At 45.4% G+C, this 21,459-nt stretch overlaps 2 protein-coding genes across 13 annotated transcripts in view; both read left to right on the forward strand.

Annotated features, from left to right (window-relative positions):
- LOC133107868 (eukaryotic translation initiation factor 4 gamma 1-like) overlaps positions 1-1,448 on the forward strand; it is a 47,832-nt gene extending 46,384 nt beyond the window's left edge. For all 12 annotated transcript variants that reach the window (XM_061217128.1, XM_061217127.1, XM_061217126.1 and 9 more), the window contains one exon: positions 34-1,448. In XM_061217128.1, coding sequence (XP_061073112.1) covers positions 34-215 — 182 coding nt within the window. In that variant the 3' untranslated portion in view covers positions 216-1,448. The remainder of the gene's footprint in view (positions 1-33) is intronic.
- Positions 1,449-9,105: 7,657 nt separating this feature from the next.
- On the forward strand, positions 9,106-20,349 carry alp3 (alkaline phosphatase 3). The gene is made up of 11 exons (XM_061216523.1): positions 9,106-9,175; positions 10,839-10,955; positions 11,097-11,212; positions 12,680-12,854; positions 13,906-14,078; positions 14,596-14,736; positions 14,823-14,892; positions 15,116-15,250; positions 15,949-16,140; positions 17,457-17,573; positions 20,024-20,349. The coding sequence occupies exons 1-11, from the start codon at positions 9,106-9,108 to the stop codon at positions 20,347-20,349; spliced, it is 1,632 nt and encodes a 543-aa protein (XP_061072507.1).
- Positions 20,350-21,459: the final 1,110 nt, after the last annotated feature.

Genomic DNA, 21,459 nt, shown 5'->3' on the forward strand with positions numbered 1-21,459 from the left:
GCGTCGGTCTTAACGAGCTGTGCTCTGCGGCAGATCTGCTGCGGATGTTCTTCGACACGCTGTACGACGAGGACGTGATCAAGGAGGAGGCCTTCTACAAGTGGGAGTCCAGCAAGGACCCGGCCGAGCAGCAGGGCAAGGGCGTGGCCCTCAAGTCCGTCACCGCCTTCTTCACCTGGCTGCGCGAGGCGGAGGACGAGTCCGACAACAGCTAAGCCCCGCAGAGCGCGGGGGGGCCCCGCGGGGCCCGGGGGGAGGGGGACTGTCAGGCTGGGGCCGCGCTACAATCGGCACGGCCCTTCTGCAAAATCCTTAGTCGGAGCAATTCTACAGATCGGACATGCCATCGTTTATTTTTTTATTTTTTATTTTTCCTTCCTTCTGGCAAATGTCTTTAACAAAATGAAATAAAATGAAAATAATTTAAAAAAGAAAAAAAAAGAATGATAAAGATGAAAACTGTGGGAGTGCAGTTCCTTCAGCGTTTTGGTTTTATCTAGTTTTAAGGCGTCACTACACAATTCATGACGTAAAATAAAATCCAGAACAGATAAACTAAGGCTGCTCTTATATTTGAATATCATATTGCGTTTATGAAACATGATGTGTATCATGTGTCATATGTGTATGATATACATACCGCTCTTATGTAGGTGGATAGCATTTTCTTTTCCTTAGGTGTAGGACGATTGGAGTGTTTTTTTAATATAAAGGAAAAATACGAAGTGGACAAGCTGGAGTTGTCTTTGGGACATTTCAGAATGGAGACAAATGGATTACAAGCTTTCTGGGGAGGGGACCTCCTGGGGGGGTGAGGCGGAGGGCAGAATGGACATTGACCTTGCTGCTGGGGTCACACTGCTCCCTCGTCTGACCACACCACCCCCTGTCCTGTGTGTCCGTTTGACTTTTCTCCTACACTTAATCTGTGGGGGGCCTGGCAAGGCCCTCCTGCAAGCCTGTAGTGGATTTTAAAAGATAAAATCATTATTAAAACTTGAAAGTATATAGAAAATTCAACTTTAAAAGTAAAAAAGAAACAAACAAAAAAAAAAAAAAAAAAAAAAAAAGAAACAGTACAGATCCTAAAGGCTTTTCTGCTTCCTTAAGTGGAAATACATTTCAGGAGAGTTCTGTAAATATATATTAAGGTTTTTTTTTTTTTTCTTATTTTTCAAAAATAAAAATGCTAATGTAATGCCATGTAATTTTTTTTTTTTTTTCTTTCCAAAAAAAGTGGCTGAGTTTTCCTGTATTTATATTTTTGTTTCTCCTTGGCTAGAAAGAAGGTGCTTGTAATTATCACCTGAATTCATTGATTACAATTTAATTGAAATTTGTAAATACTTTTTTGCTTTCTTTATTAAGTATTTAATTAAAAAATTAATGCCTCTTTTCACATCGGAACTGGAAAAGATAAAAATAAAGAACATTGCAAATAAAGACAAGTTGCTTGCTGTGTTGTGTAGGGGAGCCTAATTTTTAATGTGAAGGAAGGTTCCGGTCCTTTGTACTCGGGAGTGTTGCCCTGCCGATGCTCAGGTTTCTCAGTACGGGTGAAGGTGCTTGTTTGTGTCTAAGTGGCTCTGTGGTTTGAGGTGAATGGTGTTCTGTTCCTCTGCTCCTTATGCTAACCTTTGACTGAGAACTTCCTTTAAAAGATTCAGATTCCTTTTTGCTGGTGTTTCACTGCATAAGGCCCGCCATCTTGTAGCTCTAGTAAATGAATAGGCAAAAGCCTCAAGCAGATTCTCTTTAGCTTTTAGGCATTCAGCCTTTTCAATATTTGTTACAAGTGAAAATGTGGGTTAGAGATGGGAGTTCAAAGAACTGGCCACTGCTGAGCGTGTTTGTGCAGATTCTACTGAACCAATGCATGTTCATATTAAACTCTTAGTGATCCAAATTATCCAAATCCATCAAGTATATTCACTTTTTGATCAGAATGATGGCATACTATGTTACAAATGACGCCAGCTTATTTACTTGCTAAAAAAGGCATATCAGTTCCTACCCAATAAAGTAAGCCTCTCCATAATGCAATTTAATGATTTGAATGTTACAATTTTCATTAACTGACACTGCATTTATAGCTCTGCCCCTATGGATGTTTTTCACGTTCACAGAAGCCAAAGCAATTATCATGAAGTTACTCTTGTTTGCAGAGGTTTTACCGTTCCACTGGAAAGAAGCAGTTCTCAATAGGCACTTTTTTCAATGAGTTTTGCATTTCCCTGATGGTTGCTATTCAGTGGCCACAGCAAAAGGTTGTAATTGGTACTAGCTTGGCGTTGACCTGAATTCAAAGCAGAATACTGAAATAATTTGATCTTAACATTGACTAATACCCGCATTAAAGCTTTTTGTAATGACTGGCCTGCAGAGAGTATTTGGTGTTCCAGTGAATTTCATTAGTGTGAAAATGTGGTTGCTTTATACTCTGGCTGATGTCAGCCTTGTACAACCATTGCATTGCAATAACTGCGAAACCAGGGTGCTTTATACTGTAATAAAATTAGCTGGAATGTCTGAAGTTTTGATGTGTAGAATCGCTGCACCTGATGTTTTACAGTAATGTTGCCTTTAATTAATATACAGATCATAGACAATTACTGTATATTGAGCCTATAAATTAGACCTGTAGGCTTAGTCACAATTGTGCTCCATAGTTAATCTTTTCCCCTGGAGAAAAATGAAGTATGGTCCATTAAGTATGCATTACCAGTGGCCTGTTGGGTTGCGTTCTGTGGAGTTGCATAGGATCTCTTCACAGTTCTGCCGGACGTTTGTCATGTTTGGCACAAAACTGTTACAGACCAGCCCTATACATGTGCGTGGAGAAGGCAAGTGATGCGAGTAGTCTGCTTTTTTTAAATATATTATAAATAAGTTACACAATGAGCACATACCCAAGTTGATGTTCTTGTAAACTAATATAATTTGTAAAAAAAATAAAACAAATCTAGTCACCCATTTCTCAGGAAATGTAAAGGCTGACCGACATAGTACGATTTGCTCCTATGACATCTGAAGTCATTCTCCGGCCATTAAAGCATAGGCATACGTCATTATTGATTCGGGTACCCCCCTGACACACGCCAAATGGGAGCAAACTTACCTCAAAACCTGTTTTAAACCGTTACGCCGTTGGGGTATGACGTTATGTTCAACACTGAAACCATAGCAAACGTTCAGATTGAACATGCCCCTGCGGAGCCTGACCTAGAATGCACTTTAAGCATTCCACGAGTCCCTGTACGGCTCGACATGACGGGTAAAGAGTGGTTTTCACGAGACACGAGATGAGGTTTGCTGAGAAAATGGTGAAGGCGGTCATACATGCCACCCACCTACTGGCTGTTTACTTTTGATAGCCAGGGCTGGCGATCTGCTGGACAGGCCCCCCCATTGAACCTATGGTCACGAAGAATCCCCCATTTTGAACTGAAACAAAAGTGAAGATCTCGGGGGTATATCACGACGCGGGAATTTATTTCATAGCCGGCGTTAACTCGGTTAGCCCAATTAGATTGTTCATGTTTCGGGATAGGACATTCCGTTTCATAGAGGGATTTCAGAATTTAGACGGTGTTGTTGTTGGGGCAACTAAAATAAGTTTGTACAACTTTTTTAGTATTCCATTGTTAGGGACAGCGTGGCAAAACAAGCGGGGGCAATACTGCTAGAAGACCCATTTTCTTCACTTCAGTCTAATCTTGCACTGCATCTCTCTCCACGCGTACGCCCAGAACTGCTGCTTCGCCGCGGTACAAGAGGCTGCAGACCTGCTGATAGAGCCTCAGAAATACTCTGCTAATCACTGGAGTAATTACACATCACCGCAAGCTATAATTACACTGTGTCCTCGTCCCATAAATCCTTTTCAGCTGTGCATTAAATATGATAAAATGCTACTAATCTAGCTAAACTCTACTGGGAACTGGCCTGTGAGTGTTTATTTGTTATGTTTTATTGAAAGCTTTCAAGAATTGCAGATATTAGTTAGGCTGTCATAGTAATTATGAATTGTTCTTCCAGCATAGCTATAGTTATTGCATTTTTATTTGGTACTTTCATTTTCATGAAATTGTTGTGCATTTTGTTCTGGACTGAAGAAAATTATTGTAGCAATAATGATAACCTACCGCTTTAACCTGCTAATTATCCCAAGTCTTTGACTGAAGTCTGAAAGTTGGGTGCCAGTTCAAGTACATTTTAGGGCTTAATATGGCTCCTTTTTGTCTTTGCTATTGTTATTTATGCTCTGGCTTTCTCTCTCGCTGACCAGACCTCCCTCCCGCGTTATATTAATGGTTGTTTTTCCCCTCTTGTCCTTTAGGGGGAGCACTTACACCATAGGCCCATCAGAATAACTGTGTTACTGCAAAGCATTTCTCTATCAATGTGTAGTGAGGACTTTTTATGCTCTGTGCAGTAAGGAATGCAGTGAATTGGCAACAAAAATGTGCTATGGGTAAGCTTCAAGAAGAGTAGATCACACTTTCACATTTGATTTACAGTGCCCTTGATCAACACATAAAAAATGACTACCAAGCAATTTAATAATCCCCCCATGGACTCTTGTATAATCATTTCCACTGCTCAGTATCTGTGAATACATTGTATGCACACACACAAACACACACACGCACACTTCCCCCATACTCACCTTTTCTCTCCTCCCTGCACTGTACCTTATGTTACATCCCTCTCTCATTTTCTTCATTTCCTCATCTCTATGACTGAAATGGAAACGTGAAATGATTCCTCCCGATCTGCACCGATCCATACCCCCAGGCTGTGCCTCTACATTGAGGGGTATTGATGGTGTGACCTGCACTTCATCGCTGAATCCTCCCTTTACTATTACATGCACGCACAAATACACAAGCAGAGTCACGCAGTCACACAGTCACACTCAAACAGTCACACCCAAACATGCATGCGCACGCACTCAAACACAGACACAAATACACAGACACACACGCAAACATGCAGAGAAATACATATAAACACAACATACAGCCACGCATAACCCACATACTATACATGAAAGCAAAAATGAAGAAGCATGCACAATGCAAATGCACGCAGTCATCATAATCAGATTCATATGTATGGTGAGGCAGTAAGAGCAGTCGTCTGGCAGTCGGACGAGCTGGTTGGTGCCTTGCATGGCAGCCAATTGCCGTTGGGGTGTGTGTGTGTGTGTGTGTATGGATGGGTGAATGAGAAGCTTCAATTGTACAACGCTTTGGATAAAGGTGCTACATACACTCAGTGAATACTTTATTTGGTCTTTATTAGACTTATTTTTTAGACTTTTCTAGCCTATCCACTAATGATGAGTTGTGTGTTCAGAGATGCTTTAACAGTAATGCAAATAACCACTGTTGTAACAAGTGGTTATTTGTTTTACTGTAATGTTCCTGTCAGCTTCGACCAGTCAGGCCCTTCTCCACTCACCTCTCTCGTTCTAGCCTGCCTGGCACCAACAATCGCGCCACGGTCAAAATCACTGAGATCACATTCTTCCCCCATTCTGATGGTTGATGTGAACATTAACTGAAACTCCTGATCCGTATCTGGATGATTGTATGCACTGCCAGACTGCCACATGTTCGGGGGAGCGAGTGCTCTTTGTTGCACAATAGGAGATTAGAGTCCTCTGCTTTATCGATAGCAATGTGATGAGTAGACGCTGTACAAACCCTTGTGTTGCTCTTTCAACTTTATTACTTTACTAATTTATTAGTCATCCATTGGTCTGATTTACATCCCTGAATGTTCCTAGCCGCTGACTCACATTGCAGAAGCTGCTCTGTTGGAGTTTATAACTTCATTTTTTCATACTTACTTTTTATTGATGTCATTATCATGTTTATTTTGGCTTCACTTTAGTGGTTCCATTTTTTTTGTGCCTGTAATGTGTACGTGCTTTCCCTTCCAAGACCACTTTCATTGCGTCATCTCTGTCTCTCTCTCCGTTTCATGCTCTCTCTCTCCATCTCTCTCTCCGTTTCACGCTCTTTCTCACACCATCTCCTTCCAACCCTCAGGGAGACAGGTCGCACTGAAGAAGAGTAGGGGTTGTTTTTATTAAGAATAAGTTTATAGATCTGTGTAAAGCAGATAAAAGCTTATGATTTTGGTTGATTGTATTTTGTTTCCGTGTAGAATAACATATAGGAAGGGAATTGATTCTGGAAATGTGGTGTAAAAAAGAAAAAGATCAAAAGATGGCTTAAAAATCGCATAAAGCTGGAGAATATTTGAAATTCTGTGTCCAGTTATGTCTGGTCACAACAATATTAAAAAAGCTTTTATCATGAGATGGAAATGGCACCAGTTCCGGATCTAATACGAAGACTTCCTAATCTCTTTAGTTTCAGAAATGCAGGTAAAGGGGATTTGTCTGAAGCCTAAACCGTTCTGGAGGTATTACGAAGGTGAACACGAGTTCCAAAAGTTAGGTTTCGTGGAGAGGTGGACATAAGCCAAATGGAAATTTCACTCTGATTTTACACAGCGTGATGTATTTCTTCTGAAGAGTTATAAATGCTTGGCAGTGAGAATGGAAACACCTCAATAGAGAAGACAAAGAAACAGACTTTGCATTTTAACACAGGACACAACGAGGCATACCACACCCAAACCCATGCAATTCAGCAATCAATATTCCAATATGAACAATGAATGGATTACTTCTGCAAAGAAACACATATCATGTCTTATCGCTTATTATAAATATTGATATAAGCACTCATAACTCATAGCTAATTATAACAGCCTTTATTTCATAAATCATCGCTATGCCAAACTATAAGACCAAAGGGTACGGTGCATTATACCCCTGGCTCTATGTCACAACAGGCTATAGTAAAAATAAAAAAATAAAGATAAAAGTGTAAAAATGGTAGTCAATCATAACATTACATACAACATACTGTCCAATAGGATATAAGGAATTATAATGCTCTGTTTGCTTAATGTGGTCCATTTGATATCTATGAGCCCTTGTAGCCTGAAAGATATGAAAAGGAAAAAGTGAAATGTTGCCAATTACTAGCAGCTGGTTCAATCCAGCCGGTTATCATATGGTATGTTCCAGCTGTTCCGATAATGTAAAAAATCATTAGAAGTCATAGCCGCGGTATATCATTATTTTATCCCTTGTCAGGGAACGAATTCCTCATACACCATTGGGCTATAGGAGGCTTCAAAGGGCCAGCTCATAGGGGTCTGCAGAAGAGATAAAGAGCAGGAACTGGGAAGACATAATTTGGTAAATGGGTGGGGAGTCACCCATTGGGTGTGTGTGGGTGTCTGCATGTGTCTGTCTCAATGGGGTTAGCCTAGCAAACGTCACTCTGACATCTCTCATGCCATGAAGATTCCAGATCTTAAAAATGGTTCATTCACCTACAGCCACTATTTTGGGGATTCTAGATCAGCCCATACAAAAATAAAGTGGAGGCCAGAGTGTCACTGCTGTCTTCATAACTTGGTTTAATTACTGGCTGATCTACCTTTTTTTTTCATTAATTTATTTTGTGATTGTTACTGGCCTATGTCTGCACACTTCATTGTTTTATGGCAGTTGAACCCCATCTTTAGATTAAATATTAATCTGTGTTGTAAATTCCTTATTTTTAATCTGGTTGTGGGTTGTGCATTCTGAAGGTTGGTCCAACAGGTTGCTCTGCCTATCAGTGAATTTGTCAATGTAATTGATACCAAATGAAATATAATAAATATATTTTGCGTGGGAAAAGTTTTAAGAGTTGATACATTTGTGTTCGGTGTTCAGAGTGTCGGACAGTAAATGAGGGTGTTTATGGTTAAACTGCTAGATTTGGGAATTGCTGTTTTGAATGCGTTTTACTTGATCCTCTGTTCCCCGACACACTGCCATTAACAAATCAGATTGCACATATCCGTTTCATAAAATACATTATGATCACCTGTTACACAGTCTGCTAGCGAGCAGGGGTATAATTATACATTATACTCTTTGGTCTTATATTTTTTTATAGCAATGATTTATAAAATAATATGGGTTGTAATAATTACCTAGTAGTTCTTATAACAGCATTCATAGTGCATCATAAGAACACGTGTTGCCAATATGCCTACTGCCTTCAGCAATTAGTTTGGTTGCATTGATTCATTTGCAGTTACTCAGGTTTTTGTATTTAGCCACGACCACCACCTGAGGCAGGGATATTTGTTATTGTGGACTGGGACACAGTCTAATATCATTCTTGCACCTCAGAAGCAGTATCACCAATCATTCAGTATAATTTTATTCATAGGGTATATGTGAACCCTCAAGCAAAACATATCTTCAAGATCACAAGTCCCCTTTGACCAGATGGCACCATTGGTACCTGTTTCATGTGGCATGGAATTTTCTCAAAAGTTTTGCTGCTAGAGTAAATGAAGCCTTGGCCCTTGGTTCGTCATTGTGTCACACTGCTGGACTAGCTTCAGTGAAAAAAATGGCCGGTGGAAGTTGCTGTGTTGTCTCTCCACCAGTGGACTTTCTCTTTTAGAAATGATGCCTATGGATTTGGTCTATTGCTTGCGCTCTTTTCTGGTAGCGGGAGTTTTTTTCCTTGTGTATTTATTCCCTTTTTAAATTTGTATTTTACCCTGTTCCTCTAGAATTAAAACCACTCAGGAAAGAGCTTGTCTGCATCCTCTTACAGTACATGTGACCTGATGACCAGTGTGGCCATGGTGGACATGGACATGGATGGCAGTGGGATTTTAGACCGAACGTAGCCAGTTCAGTTCCTTATCTGGCTGTAGATGAAGCCTTGGACAAGGTCTGGAAATTACTAATATATCTGTCACTAATTAATCTGCCAAATAAGTAATAATTGCACATAATAAATCTGCGATGAATCAGTGTGAAGAATAAGCGGTTGTCGTTCACATGGTGAGATACGGCCAACATCATTATCGGCTTCGTTTTATGACGCCTTGACAAGCAGCTGATTGGCAGGTGGAGCGATGTGCTGACCTGACGAGAGGGTTATATTTCTTCGTCCCGAGACCTGCAGTCAAACTGCTGGACTGCACCACCCATTCAGCTCTGCCATGGAGACTCTGCGTCTGTCTGCCATGTGGTTGTGCCTACTGGTCAGCGTATGCACTGCTGCAGCCCCAGGTAAGAGCCATCAGTCACCACGGTAACCCATTCCAGGATTGAGGGGCCCTGTTCACCTGAGCTCACCAGCGGATATACCTCACTCTGCTCTCTCAACTTTGGACTTACACTGACTGCAGGCAACTTTTACTTCTCTGTTCATTGCGTTACGCTCACGGCTTTGGCTACCTTTTCTAGATTTCGCACCTCTTATTGTTAACTATGGCTCTTTGCATGACCACGCATGCATGCACACACTGCTACCTTGGATAAGTAACAAAAACACACACTGCAGTGCATGTACAGTGAAGCAGTGTGTTATACTTTTCTGTAAACGGCATTGTTGCTAAATCAGGGACGGGTTGATGTCTGTGTTAACTATGAACTTTTGGGGGACCAAAACTGCAACTTCTTAAACTGCTACTACTGTAAAACTTAACAACTGCTGGGAAAAGAGATTGTCGTAATAACCAACAAAAACAAAATATGTGCTTACAGTGTCAGCTGGCATTTCCTTGCATTCTTTCAAAACTGTGGCATGATTCTGGCGAACATTATGCACCCTGAATTTAGTTTTGACTGTCCATGTCAAGATTGCTCAACTGCGAAACTTTGGCATTGTTCCCAGCAGTATTTTAAAACATGAAAGAAGCAAAGCAGTGTATCTCTGTACAGAAATGGCATCTTTCTCCAGCCTGATCCCCTTTTTGCTAAATGCTGGCTCCTGAAATTGCTACTAGTCCAGACCAAATCCCGCAGGGGTCTTTCAGAGGACTCCAGTGTCTGAGTGATGCATCGCATTTTCCGACTGTGAGCATTTCTCAGTGAGCATTTACAGCTAAAGCGCCATCACATCGAGAAAAACAAATTGGACAAGAACATTTTTCATTTTTCAAACTTGACTGACTTGAAGCTAGAGGACAGCTCCACCGTAGAGTAACTCCAGTTAAAGTTATAAAAGTAGATTCTGGTAACCCAAGAAACCTCCGCATGTGGTGTTCCACATGCCTGTTACATCTGACTAATGAATTCTCATCTATCATTTAGTGAGACATTGATAGCCATGTGCGCTTACATAGTAACTCCATGCGTACGTGTCCTGCTCTTTCAGTAAAGAGAGTACATGCTGTATGATGACCCATTGTTTATGTTATGTAATTGTTTTTGAGCTTTTTCGTCCTGCTTTGTTAAGGCCTCTTCAGCGTTCATATTCTATGGGCTTCACATGGCTCTCATTAAGTGTTTTTCTGTGATGTTCAGCCTCTTCTCATCATTTTTACAGAGATGAAGCTCTGAGGCATTTTGTAGCGCATGCATATGTTTTCACGTTGATTTGGAGTGTGAGCGTGTGAAGTTTGAGTCAGAGGGATGCAGAGAGATGTGATTTTGAACACTGGTCTGAGTACAAAGCATTTGCTGAGCCTGTAGAGCAGGAGTTTGTGTGTGTGCGTTTGCGTGTGTGTGTGTGTGTGTGTGCGTGCGTGTCTGTGTGCGTGTGTGTGTGTGTGTGTGTGTGTGTGTGTGCGGCCCTCACAGAGCTGGTCTATGACATTCCTGTACCCACCCCAGCTCAGCCTGGTCTGAGAGAGCGATGCCACATGAACGCGGCGTCTCCAGAGCAACGCGCTGGGCTGCCATGGCGACGTGTGTGGCGGTTCATGTGTGGCGGTTCTTCTCTCCACAGTAGAGGAAGAGAACCCAGAGTTCTGGAGAAAACAGGCCCAGAAAGTTCTCCAATCTGCCCTCAGCCGAAAGCTCAACACCAACGTGGCGAAGAACATCGTGCTCTTCCTGGGCGATGGTAAGAGATACAGTGTTAAACACCATTCGCTTGGCGAGTGCAGGGCTGAAGGTATCCCGTCACTGCTGTCTCTGTCAGCAGAATTAGTCCACAGACAGCCTGTGTTTCTCCATTAACACCATGTTCATGATCATTCTGCAGGGATGGGCATCACCACCATGACCGCTGCCCGGATCCTCAAGGGCCAATTGCAGAACCGGACCGGAGAGGAGACAGTTATGACCATGGATACCTTCCCCCATTTGGGCCTGGTTAAGGTAACACACTCGGACATATGCACACACTCAGACCCTTCATTTTCACTGAACTTTGTGGATGGGACACATATAGTACACACACTCACACACACAGACTTAAACTAATACTTAAAATGACTGGTAATGTACCCATCAAACTAAGACAGAGAGGAGAACTCCCCACCACCCCAACATGCAGATTTGCTGCACACTACTGCTTTAGAGGGGTATGGAAATGTATGTTTATCCTCTACCCCCCCAGGGGTGTCTGCTTAGCACAGATGAAAGAGTGAGGATAGAAGAGAAGAGATGAGTTATATATTCCTTCAGGACAATAAAGCTGAAAGTTGATGTTGTTCCCCTTTATCCTTCTTTGTTTTCTCCTTCATTCCCTTTCTCCCCATTTTCCCACGTTTTTGACAGTGAGTCACAGGCTTGAATACATTAGAAAAGGGCTATGAGGTTCAGGCAGAGAAGAGGTGTGTGTGTGTGTGTGTATGTGTATGTGTATATGTATGTGTGTGTGTGTGTGTGTGTGTGTATGTGTGTGTATGTGTGTGTGTGTGTGTATGTGAGTGTGTGTGTGTGTGTTGTCGAGGACCTGGCCCTAGGCCCCCCTGATGAGAGATTGACGGGGGATGGGTTAGGAAGGAATGCATTGTTAAACCCTCGCACACGCTATCGAGGTGGTAGCAAGCACGCCCGTAAGAGGAAAAATATGTGGTTCAGAGATAATGAGCAGCCATACTTGTCAGCGGAGGAGTCTGAAGTCAGGGGACTTAGATTTAGGGTTTTAAGGAGCAAGGTTAAAGTTCTGACTGAGGCCATACATAGAATGAGTTCCAGCATAACCTTGGAGGAGATTCAACATGCTGAGCGAGCAGTCGGGGAATACCCCAACCCTACAGGGGAGGAGCACGGCTAAAATGCCTTGCTAAAAGCAAAAAGATAAGGAAAGCGGAAGGGATGTCAATACCGAAAGAATATTAAGAGGCTTTAAGGGCCTTCCTGATTATAATCTGATAATTTATTGGATAGATTCAAAGGACTGACTGTAGAAGAGTTGAGGGATGATTTACACTCAGCTATTGGCTGGATGTCCTTTGTAGATCCCTTAAGGCGCCGCGGAGAGGGGCACCTGAAGAGTGTGTTGAGATGGTGGAGGGCACTAACTTCTGGCTTGTATGAAGTCAAAGTTTGGAGAGAGTCCAAGGAGAGATTATGACAGGGAGACAAATACCAATGATGAATAGGTTCATTAAAAAATTACATAAGAGCTAGTGTTTTTCCACTCGTATATTGAGATGGTGGAAACTCCCAACCGGAGGGGCACATGAGATAAAGTATTGGGGAAATTTCCTTTGAGGTATGAGAAAATGACAGTGAGACAAACAATGGTGATGAATATGTTCATTTAAAAAGTTGCAGTGTGTGTGTGTATGTGTGTGCATGAGAAGCCCCCTCTAACCCCCTCCCTCCCTCCCTCAGGTGTACTGTGTGGACTTCCAGATCCCGGACAGCGCAGCGACAGGCACGGCGTACCTGTGCGGGGTCAAGTCCAACCTGAACACGGTGGGGGTGAATGCCGCCGCGCGGAACGGCGTGTGTCGCACCCAGAAGGGCAACGAGGTCACCTCCATCCTGAAGTGGGCCAAAGACGCAGGTGAGGAAAGGAGATGGGGTGGGGTATCAGGGAGGGGAACACCATTCGAGCTGGTTCCATGTTTTGAGAGGAAGTGGCCGGATACAAATAAGCATATGTCACTGGAACCGCCAGGCCTCCCTGCTGCTCTGACGCTGGTGTCAGGCCCTGCCTTCATCTTAGTCCACGGAGATCAGGCAAACATTAGCTGGTTAGCACCTCTGCGCGTTATCAACGGCTCACACCAGCACTCTCCTGTGGCCTTGCACCCCTGACCTGGTGCAAGGGGAGAGATATCAGTCACACTCACCTGCTCTGATTCCCACCAGAAAGTGCAACCCTGAGAAACCCGGTCTTACAGCTGACGTAACACGGGACAGGGTTTGAAGGAACAGACATAGTGGGGACTCTCTCCGGCTCAGGGAAAAGAGGGGGGGGTGGGGTCACTGTGCAAGGCCACATTGATGTGCACAAGTGGGACAAGCACATTAATACAGGAGGGAGAGACTGTCTCCGTCCTGACAGTCCTCTGTGTGCAGCATGAAATGGCCGCCCAGCTCTGGGCTGATGTAATATGCGGTATGAGACATGCCGTGCCTGTGCTGAATCACTCAGAACATATAATCATTGTCTTTATTTATCCTAATTGACCTGGCTCCCTGGATCTGAGCTGAAAAGCCTGCTGGGCTGAAGCCCATCACGACTAGAGCTGCTGAGGCCTTTCACCATTTCTACAGTCTACGTCAGGACTGCTAGAGATCTGCAGTTCTGCTCCTGGAGCTCTACCGTACTGAAAGTGTTCATTTCAACCCGAATTTGACATACCTGTGTCTGCTAATTAGAAGCTCAATGATATCTCCAGCTGTTGAAGGAGGTGTGCTCTCTCAGGGTTGCGGTGAAAACCTATAGGATAGTAGATCTCCAGGAACAGGACCTGGCAGCACTGGTCTACATTAAGACAACATATGACGGGTGTGAAAATGAGCCTTATTAATATCCTTGGCCGTGAGGGATGGGTTTGTCATTTATTTCCTGTGTTCACATACTCTTCTCTGGTGTCCGCGTCCTTCAGGGAAGTCGGTGGGCATCGTCACGACAACCCGAGTGCAGCACGCCACTCCGGCCTCCTCGTACGCGCACAGCGCCAGCAGGAAGTGGTACACCGACGCGGACATGCCCACAGCCGCCAAGAGGGACGGCTGCACCGACATCGCCTCTCAGCTGCTCAACAACACCGACATCAACGTGAGCGCCCGCTCTCAAACCGCCAGCCCGTCCCACGCTTCTCCACTCTCATCATCTTTATGGGATTCCTGTTATCGCGCAGCAGTTAAGCTGTCAAATCACATTTATTTATTGTCACGGTGTCTGTGTTTGTGCGTGTACGTCTTCAAAAGATCTGAGGCGTATACCACAAAGTGAGATTACAGGGCTAGCGAGGTAACTTAAGCTCTAACCCTGAGTTTCCCATACCACGAAACTGAGTTACTTTAAATCTGGGTGTATCGCCAGGGCAATGTATGCTACATGGCTAAACTATCTTCAGGCTATGAGCTTGAAACGTATAAGATAGCTTTTACAGAAACTTGCACAGGCCTTGGTTAATAAAGCCCATCTACACTTAGCAAAGAAACCCTGTATGTTAAGCTCCCTTTGGTGTGTGGTCTGTTGAAAAGCCTCAGATGTCGCTCTGGATAAAAGTGTCTGCTAAATGCCTTGTAATGTAATGTAATGTAATGTGGCTGTGTCTGTGTCTCTGTAGGTGATTATCGGAGGCGGGAGGAAGTACATGACTCCCAAGAACACCTTTGACCCCGAATACCCAACGGATGCGACGGCGGGGGGCCAAAGGACCGATGGGCGGAACCTGATCTCAGAGTGGCTGAAGATGAAAGAGGGGAAGGTAAGGAGAGACGGACCCGCTCTCTCTCTCTCTCAGGCCGAGCGTGAGGTCCGAGGTCTCACTCAATACCACCCTCCCCTGTCTAGGTCGCCCACTACGTCTGGAACCGCACTGACTTTGACGCCGTGGACCCTGAAACCACAGACTACCTCATGGGTGAGCAACACTCACAACCAGATACTACCCTGAATGAGTTTCAGCCATTTCATACTCCCTAATGATGGGGATTCATAGTCCCGCTGCCTCAAAGTGACCAATCATTCCTCCATCAGTGTGACTTCATACACTGTAACTACACAAAAGCACGTATATAACTGCACATATATAAACATGCACTCATGGCCTTGTTGTCCTAACTTTTGCTCCCCATGCATCACAGCTTTGTTTGAGCCCGGAGACATGCGCTTCGAGGTGGATAGGGATCCCGCCATGGACCCCTCCATCACGGAGACCACCGAAAAAGCCATCCGAATTCTGCGGAAAAACCCCAAGGGATTCTTCCTGCTGGTGGAAGGTAACTACAGACATCACTCCAACACTCAGCCAATCTGTCAAATCCACAACCAGACCCCGCGCTCACTGACCCTCTAGTCAGACAAACAAATGAGAAATGGTGCAGGGTGTTCTTTTTGCTGAGTGGTCTGTGTCTAACATACTAAACAGCTGGATGCAGGTCAGCCTTCTGTGCCCACTTGGAGATCCTAAGAGGCTCCGTGACTGTTTGGTTTGAACACAGGCCTGCGGCCTCAATCTGTAACGTGTGCACTGGGACCTTACTGTACTGTTGAAACTTTGCCATGGCTTAATAAAAGACAGAGACTTTAAATAGCTCACAACATATGGCACTACAATGGCTGCTGCATCCCTGCAGATCTCATTTCAGCCTAATGTGTAATTTATGCAGTCCTTAATACAGCAGGAGGCTCGGCGCAGCCCTTTAATTAACAGAGATGGATTGTAATTGGATGGAAACGCTGTCCGTCAAAGTTTCCGCGGATTGTAATTGGCCATAAACCATGATGACCAGCATGACCACAGATCACAATTAGCCCTAACCTGTGGAGTCAGTATGTCCAGTAATTGCGCTTAGTTGCTCGCCATGGGAACAGCACATCCAGTGAACGTTGTTTGCTGGGAACTGTGGAGTCAGATTCTCTGTGACGGAGTGCGGCTGACTCATGCGAGCGTCTCTTCCCCCTCGTTGTGGCCCAGGCGGGCGAATCGATCAGGGGCACCACCAGAGCCGGGCGTCCATGGCCCTGCACGAGACCGTATCGCTGGACAACGCTGTAGCGCGCGCGCTGGAACTGACGGGCGAGGAGGACACGCTCACCCTGGTCACCGCCGACCACTCCCACTCCCTCTCCTTCAACGGCTACCCCTTCCGAGGGAACAGCATTCTGGGTAAGCGACGACCTCCGACCAACACGCACGGAAACAGATTTTTCCTTTCCCTTATTACATTAACATTACATTATTGCCATTTGGCAGACGCTCTTATCCAGAGCGACGTTCAGTTGATTAGATTAAGCAGGAGACAGTCCTCCCCTGGAGCAATGCAGGGTTAAGGGCCTTGCTCAAGGGCTCAACGGCTGTGCGGATCTTATTAGGGCCACACCGGGGATCGAACCAACGACCTTGCATGTCCCAGTCATGTACCTTAACCACTACAGGCCGCCCTTATCATCATCATCATCCTTATCATGGCCCCCCCGTTCACATGAGCAACAGGAACAGTGAACCTTGCCCACCTGCACACTATCACAGCTCACGGCACATGACCTGGTTCTCCTGCACGTGCCTGCAGCCTCTCCCCCAGCCGCTCTCTGCCGTGTGACAGCTGAGGACTAATCAGTGTGGGCGCTCGCTGGGGTCCTGCAGCTCTGTTTGCGATATGTCAACAGCAGCTTGACATTTCCTCTGCCTCTGCCATCTTCTCGAAAACAAACAGCTCAGAGGGCTCTTCTCCTCACCCCCCTCTGTGCCCCTCAGGGGGGGGGGACAAACACTCACACATACTCACACACCGCGCCCATGCCCAGTCACTTTTCTGCCCGTTTGTGTTGTGGACTCTCACACGGACACATACTCACACACCGCGCCCATGCCCGGTCACTGTTCTGCCCGTTTGTGTTGTGGACTCTCACACGGACACATACTCACACTCTGCGCCCATGCCCGGTCACTGTTCTGCCCGTTTGTGTTGTGGACTCTCACACGGACACATACTCACACTCTACGCCCATGCCCGGTCACTGTTCTGCCCGTTTGTGTTGTGGACTCTCATACAGACACATACTCACACACCGCGCCCATGCCCGGTCACTGTTCTGCCCGTTTGTGTTGTGGACACACAGACACATACTCACACTCTGCGCCCATGCCCGGTCACTGTTCTGCCTGTTTGTGTTGTGGACACACAGACACATACTCACACTCTGCGCCCATGCCCGGTCACTGTTCTGCCCGTTTGTGTTGTGGACTCTCATACAGACACATACTCACACTCTGCGCCCATGCCCGGTCACTGTTCTGCCCGTTTGTGGTGTGGACACACAGACACATACTCACACTCTGCGCCCATGCCCGGGCACTGTGTGTCTCAATCTGTGTTTAGGGATACATGCTTGCACATGCACATTCTTTTTCGTCAATATAACATGCATGTGCCTGTGAATGCGTTAGTGTTTGGGGAAAAAAATGGTTCCTTTCTTCCACAGGAAAATCTCCGCTGTTTGGGTCAGATACGTTGCCCTTCACAACACTGATGTATGGAAACGGACCCGGACATAAGATTGTCAACGGCAAGCGACCAGACATCCGGAAGATAAACACAGGTGAAACCAAAACCTGCGCCGTCAATTGTCCAGGGGATATGATTTCACTTCCAGGGGCTAATAACTACTCAGAGGTGAGATGACCACAAATGTATATATATATATAGTAGTGTTTCAGCAGAGCGAAACCATGCAGACTTTCCACAGTTTCCACAAGCACGGCAGACATCGGAATAATAACTTAAAGCCAGGGGCAGAAACCACCTGACATCCACATGGCAAAACCCAACCACGTTGAGGCTAGAAAAACTGGCACACAGACCTGAGACTCGGCGAGATCACTGCCAAGCAATAAGCCGAGTGCCTTAACAGGCAATAAAGGAACTATCCCAACAGTCACCTTCCCATTAACAAGCTCCAAATGAACCAGTAACAACAACGATTGCACAGCCCTGATGTCTCTCAAAATCATAACAGGCAACTCCTGCCCTCCAGGGGCCAGTGAAACGGTCCCAGCAGATATAAGAGCATCGTAAACCGAAGGGGAAGCCACTGGAGATACAGTGGAGCAATCAGGGTTCACCTCACAGTCATCGCCGGGGGCCGGTAATACTCCACATCACTTGAGCATGCTTTGAAACCTTTCTCTGATGGTACATTAGGGCTAGGTGGTGGTTTGAAGGCTAACTTTCCGGAAAAGGGCTTTCCCTTCTCTGAAGCCTCCCTCCCGCAGTCAGCCTCAGGACGTTATGTTATCCATCACAGCAGACCACCCCCCGCAGGCTCACCGTGAATGCCCCTGTAAGGGCCAGCCAGTAGAGCGGCCTCAATGCTGGCCTTGAATTGCACCAGCAATCTTTAATCTGCATATAATCAAAGGTTTTATTAGCCTTGAACCGTCTATGAAATGCTATGCCCGGTTTTTGGCCTAAGTTAAGATATGACTCCCCAGCCTGACATTTCGAAGGGCGAAAACGCTTCCGATAGGCCTCTGGAACAGTACCGCATGCGGCGAAACCGCCGCTGTAAGACCATCATATTCTAGACCGGTAGCAGGGCCAAGCGCCGCAAAAGCTGTTTGCGCTTTGCCCACTAACACACTCTAATAGAGTAATACTAATAGAGGCCAGCTACCCTCGGGCCAGCCCCGCTCATGGGCAATCATTTTTAACGCATCGAAAAAGGAAACCACATCCTCCTCTCTAAATTGTGGCATTAAAGAAATAGCCGCCCGTATATCAAAACGAGTCTCACGAGATTCAAGCACATGGCCGGCACCTCCAGCTAAGCTGGCTCTCGCCCACGCTCAGCCTCTCGCTCTCTTTCCTCAGATGCCTCAGATAGCTTTAATGTGCCAATCAAAAGTTCGGTCCAAACAGCCTTCAAAATCCCCTCAGGCACCACCCCTTCTTGGCCCCACACTAACTGCAGCAGCTGATCCTCAGTTGGTTTCCGGAACCCTCCTCAGGTTGGCCACGCCACAGAAGTGCCTCAGACCCAGTCTCGCTTTCACAGGTCCTGGTCCTGGAGAGCTGCAGGGGTTTCAAACTTCAGTGTATCAGTTTGGAAATAGTGTAAATTTGTAAATTGAGCTGTTTTTTTGTGTTTTTTTTTGTGGTTGATTCTGACTCAGAAATGAATTCAAGATTTTTGAAAACTGTGTCCATTGACTGTGTCCAATTTTTGGTCAAAGCAAGGAAAAGATTATTCACAGTTTGGTCCACATAGAGTGCTGTTGTGTTAACTGAGTGAAGTCTGAGTGAAATTTTTACTTTAAAATAAGAACAGCTAGCCAGCAATGTAACGCCCACATGGATACAACTCTCCACACATAAATAGAACAATCAGCAAATTTCAAATATAATAAATCCCACAAAGGTGTTGAATTCTCGGTCAAAGTACTTGAATTTGTAGACGCAACAAGCTCACAAACTTTATACTTTATAGTGACAGTGATTAATCACATTCATTCATTAATGTGAATTAAAGGGAGACTATCCTTGGCCTATCTATGGTCAGGTCGAGATACTTGTAGTGCACTGCAGCCCCTCCCCATGTTTAGCAATGCTCACACTCTTTCACGGGTCACACATACGGGCAATTCCAGACTGTTGTGCCACACAGACCTCACCCTCCAAATCTATCTTTCTTCTTTCAATGAAATGAATATGAATTATATGATTAAAAAAAAAACCCTGCCTCACCTCTGCATTTCTGTTGATCTCCATTGCTCTTTCTCTCTCACTCTCTCACTCTCTCACTCTCTCTCTCACTCTCTCACTCTCTCTCTCTCTCTCTCACTCTCTCTCTCTGTCCCCTTTTCTGGTTTCTCTGTCTTCCTTGTTATAGTTGTGTGTTGTGTTTTGTCTTGTCTGCTTGGTTTCTTTTGTTTCTTTTTTGGTTGTTCTGCATTAAATGGCCTGTGATGGTGAGTTACAATGCGTTAGAGTCACAGTGAACAGGGCTTAAAACTCAGACTCTCTCTCTCTCTCTCTCTCTCTCTCTCTCAGGCGCTAAAGACTACGTCCAGCAGGCAGCGGCCCCGCTGGCCTCGGAGACTCACGGAGGGGAGGACGTGGCTGTGATGGCGAGGGGCCCCATGTCTCACCTGTTCCACGGGATCCAGGAGCAGAGCTACATCCCGTACGCCCTGGCCTACGCTGCCTGCATCGGGCAGGACCAGGGCCACTGCCCGGCCCAACAGCCCGAGCCCTCCGCCCTCACGCCCGCCGCCACCACCATCAGCGGCTCCACCTCTCCCCACGCTCCCCTGGCTGCTGTGCTCCTCAGCACCCTGCTGGCCGCCAGCGCACAGGTCATACTGAGTCTCAGCTGAGCAGGGAGACACCTTCCAATGGCACCTGTGGACTCCTCAAAGCACTGAACTGTAAAATAGTTGGTGTCTCGGTGGCACAGCCTGTAGAGCACTGATCGCATGCTCATTGCGAGCCGCGACGTTGGCGGTTCGAATCCGACCGTCCGACATTTGTCGTATGTCTTCCCCTCTCTCTCTCGCTCCCATTCTTCCTGTCTCTCTATCCTATATACTGTCCAATAAAGCTGGAAAAGGCCAAAAAGATATTTAAAAAAAAAAAAGTGTAAAATAGTATGTTGAAAAAATGTTTGACTGTTCAATTGTAATATATTATAAATTGGGGGTTTTCAAACCCAGGCTTGATACGGTGTTAGATTTTATTTAGCTTTTAGGCAATTTAGGCAGTAGGTACCCTTAGGGGTAGGAAAAGGTGAGCATTGCAGGGCTGAATGGCCTGTTCTTGCCATTGCCTTATGTCATGTTATGTTATGTTGTTACGTTCTGTTATGTTATAATATGTTTTATAAATCCATTTGTTTGAAAATGTTTTTTTTAATAAACCCAGGAGCAAGTGAATTTACCTGCACCTTTTCTGGGGTAACACTGTTGCGTGTGCGTGCGTGTGTGTGGGTGTTCATGCGCGTGCGTGTGTGTGTATGTCCGTTTCAGCAGCTGGCTGCTCTGTGTGCTGGCTTTCTGTATCACGTGTGGCCCTCCTGCCTGCAGGGGAATGCACTGCACATGATCGTGTTTCCAGAGAGATCTTCAGTCTCAACAGAGAGTTTTACAACAGCACCCCTCTGCTGCTCTATCCCCTCACCTTCACTAGACATTCTACTCACAAGGTTATATTCATGCAACGAGTCAGTGGCATTCATCAATGTTACTTATATCAGATATCTCCAGAGAATTCTGTTTACAAAGCGTACAGGGTGAGAGCAGGGTTTCATCACACCATCTGCACAACGATACAGGCTGGAGAAACAAATCACAGCCAACACTGCATATCACACTTTGTCTCCTCATTAATACCCTGGGTCCTTACTCCCTGGTACAGCCTGCGTGTCTTCCAAGAGGACACTAATGGGCAAACAGAGACAGCCGTGGGCTAGGTCTAAGTTAACCTATCCT

This window comes from Conger conger, chromosome 13, assembly GCF_963514075.1.
Source record: "Conger conger chromosome 13, fConCon1.1, whole genome shotgun sequence".
Taxonomy (NCBI): Eukaryota; Metazoa; Chordata; class Actinopteri; order Anguilliformes; family Congridae; genus Conger; species Conger conger.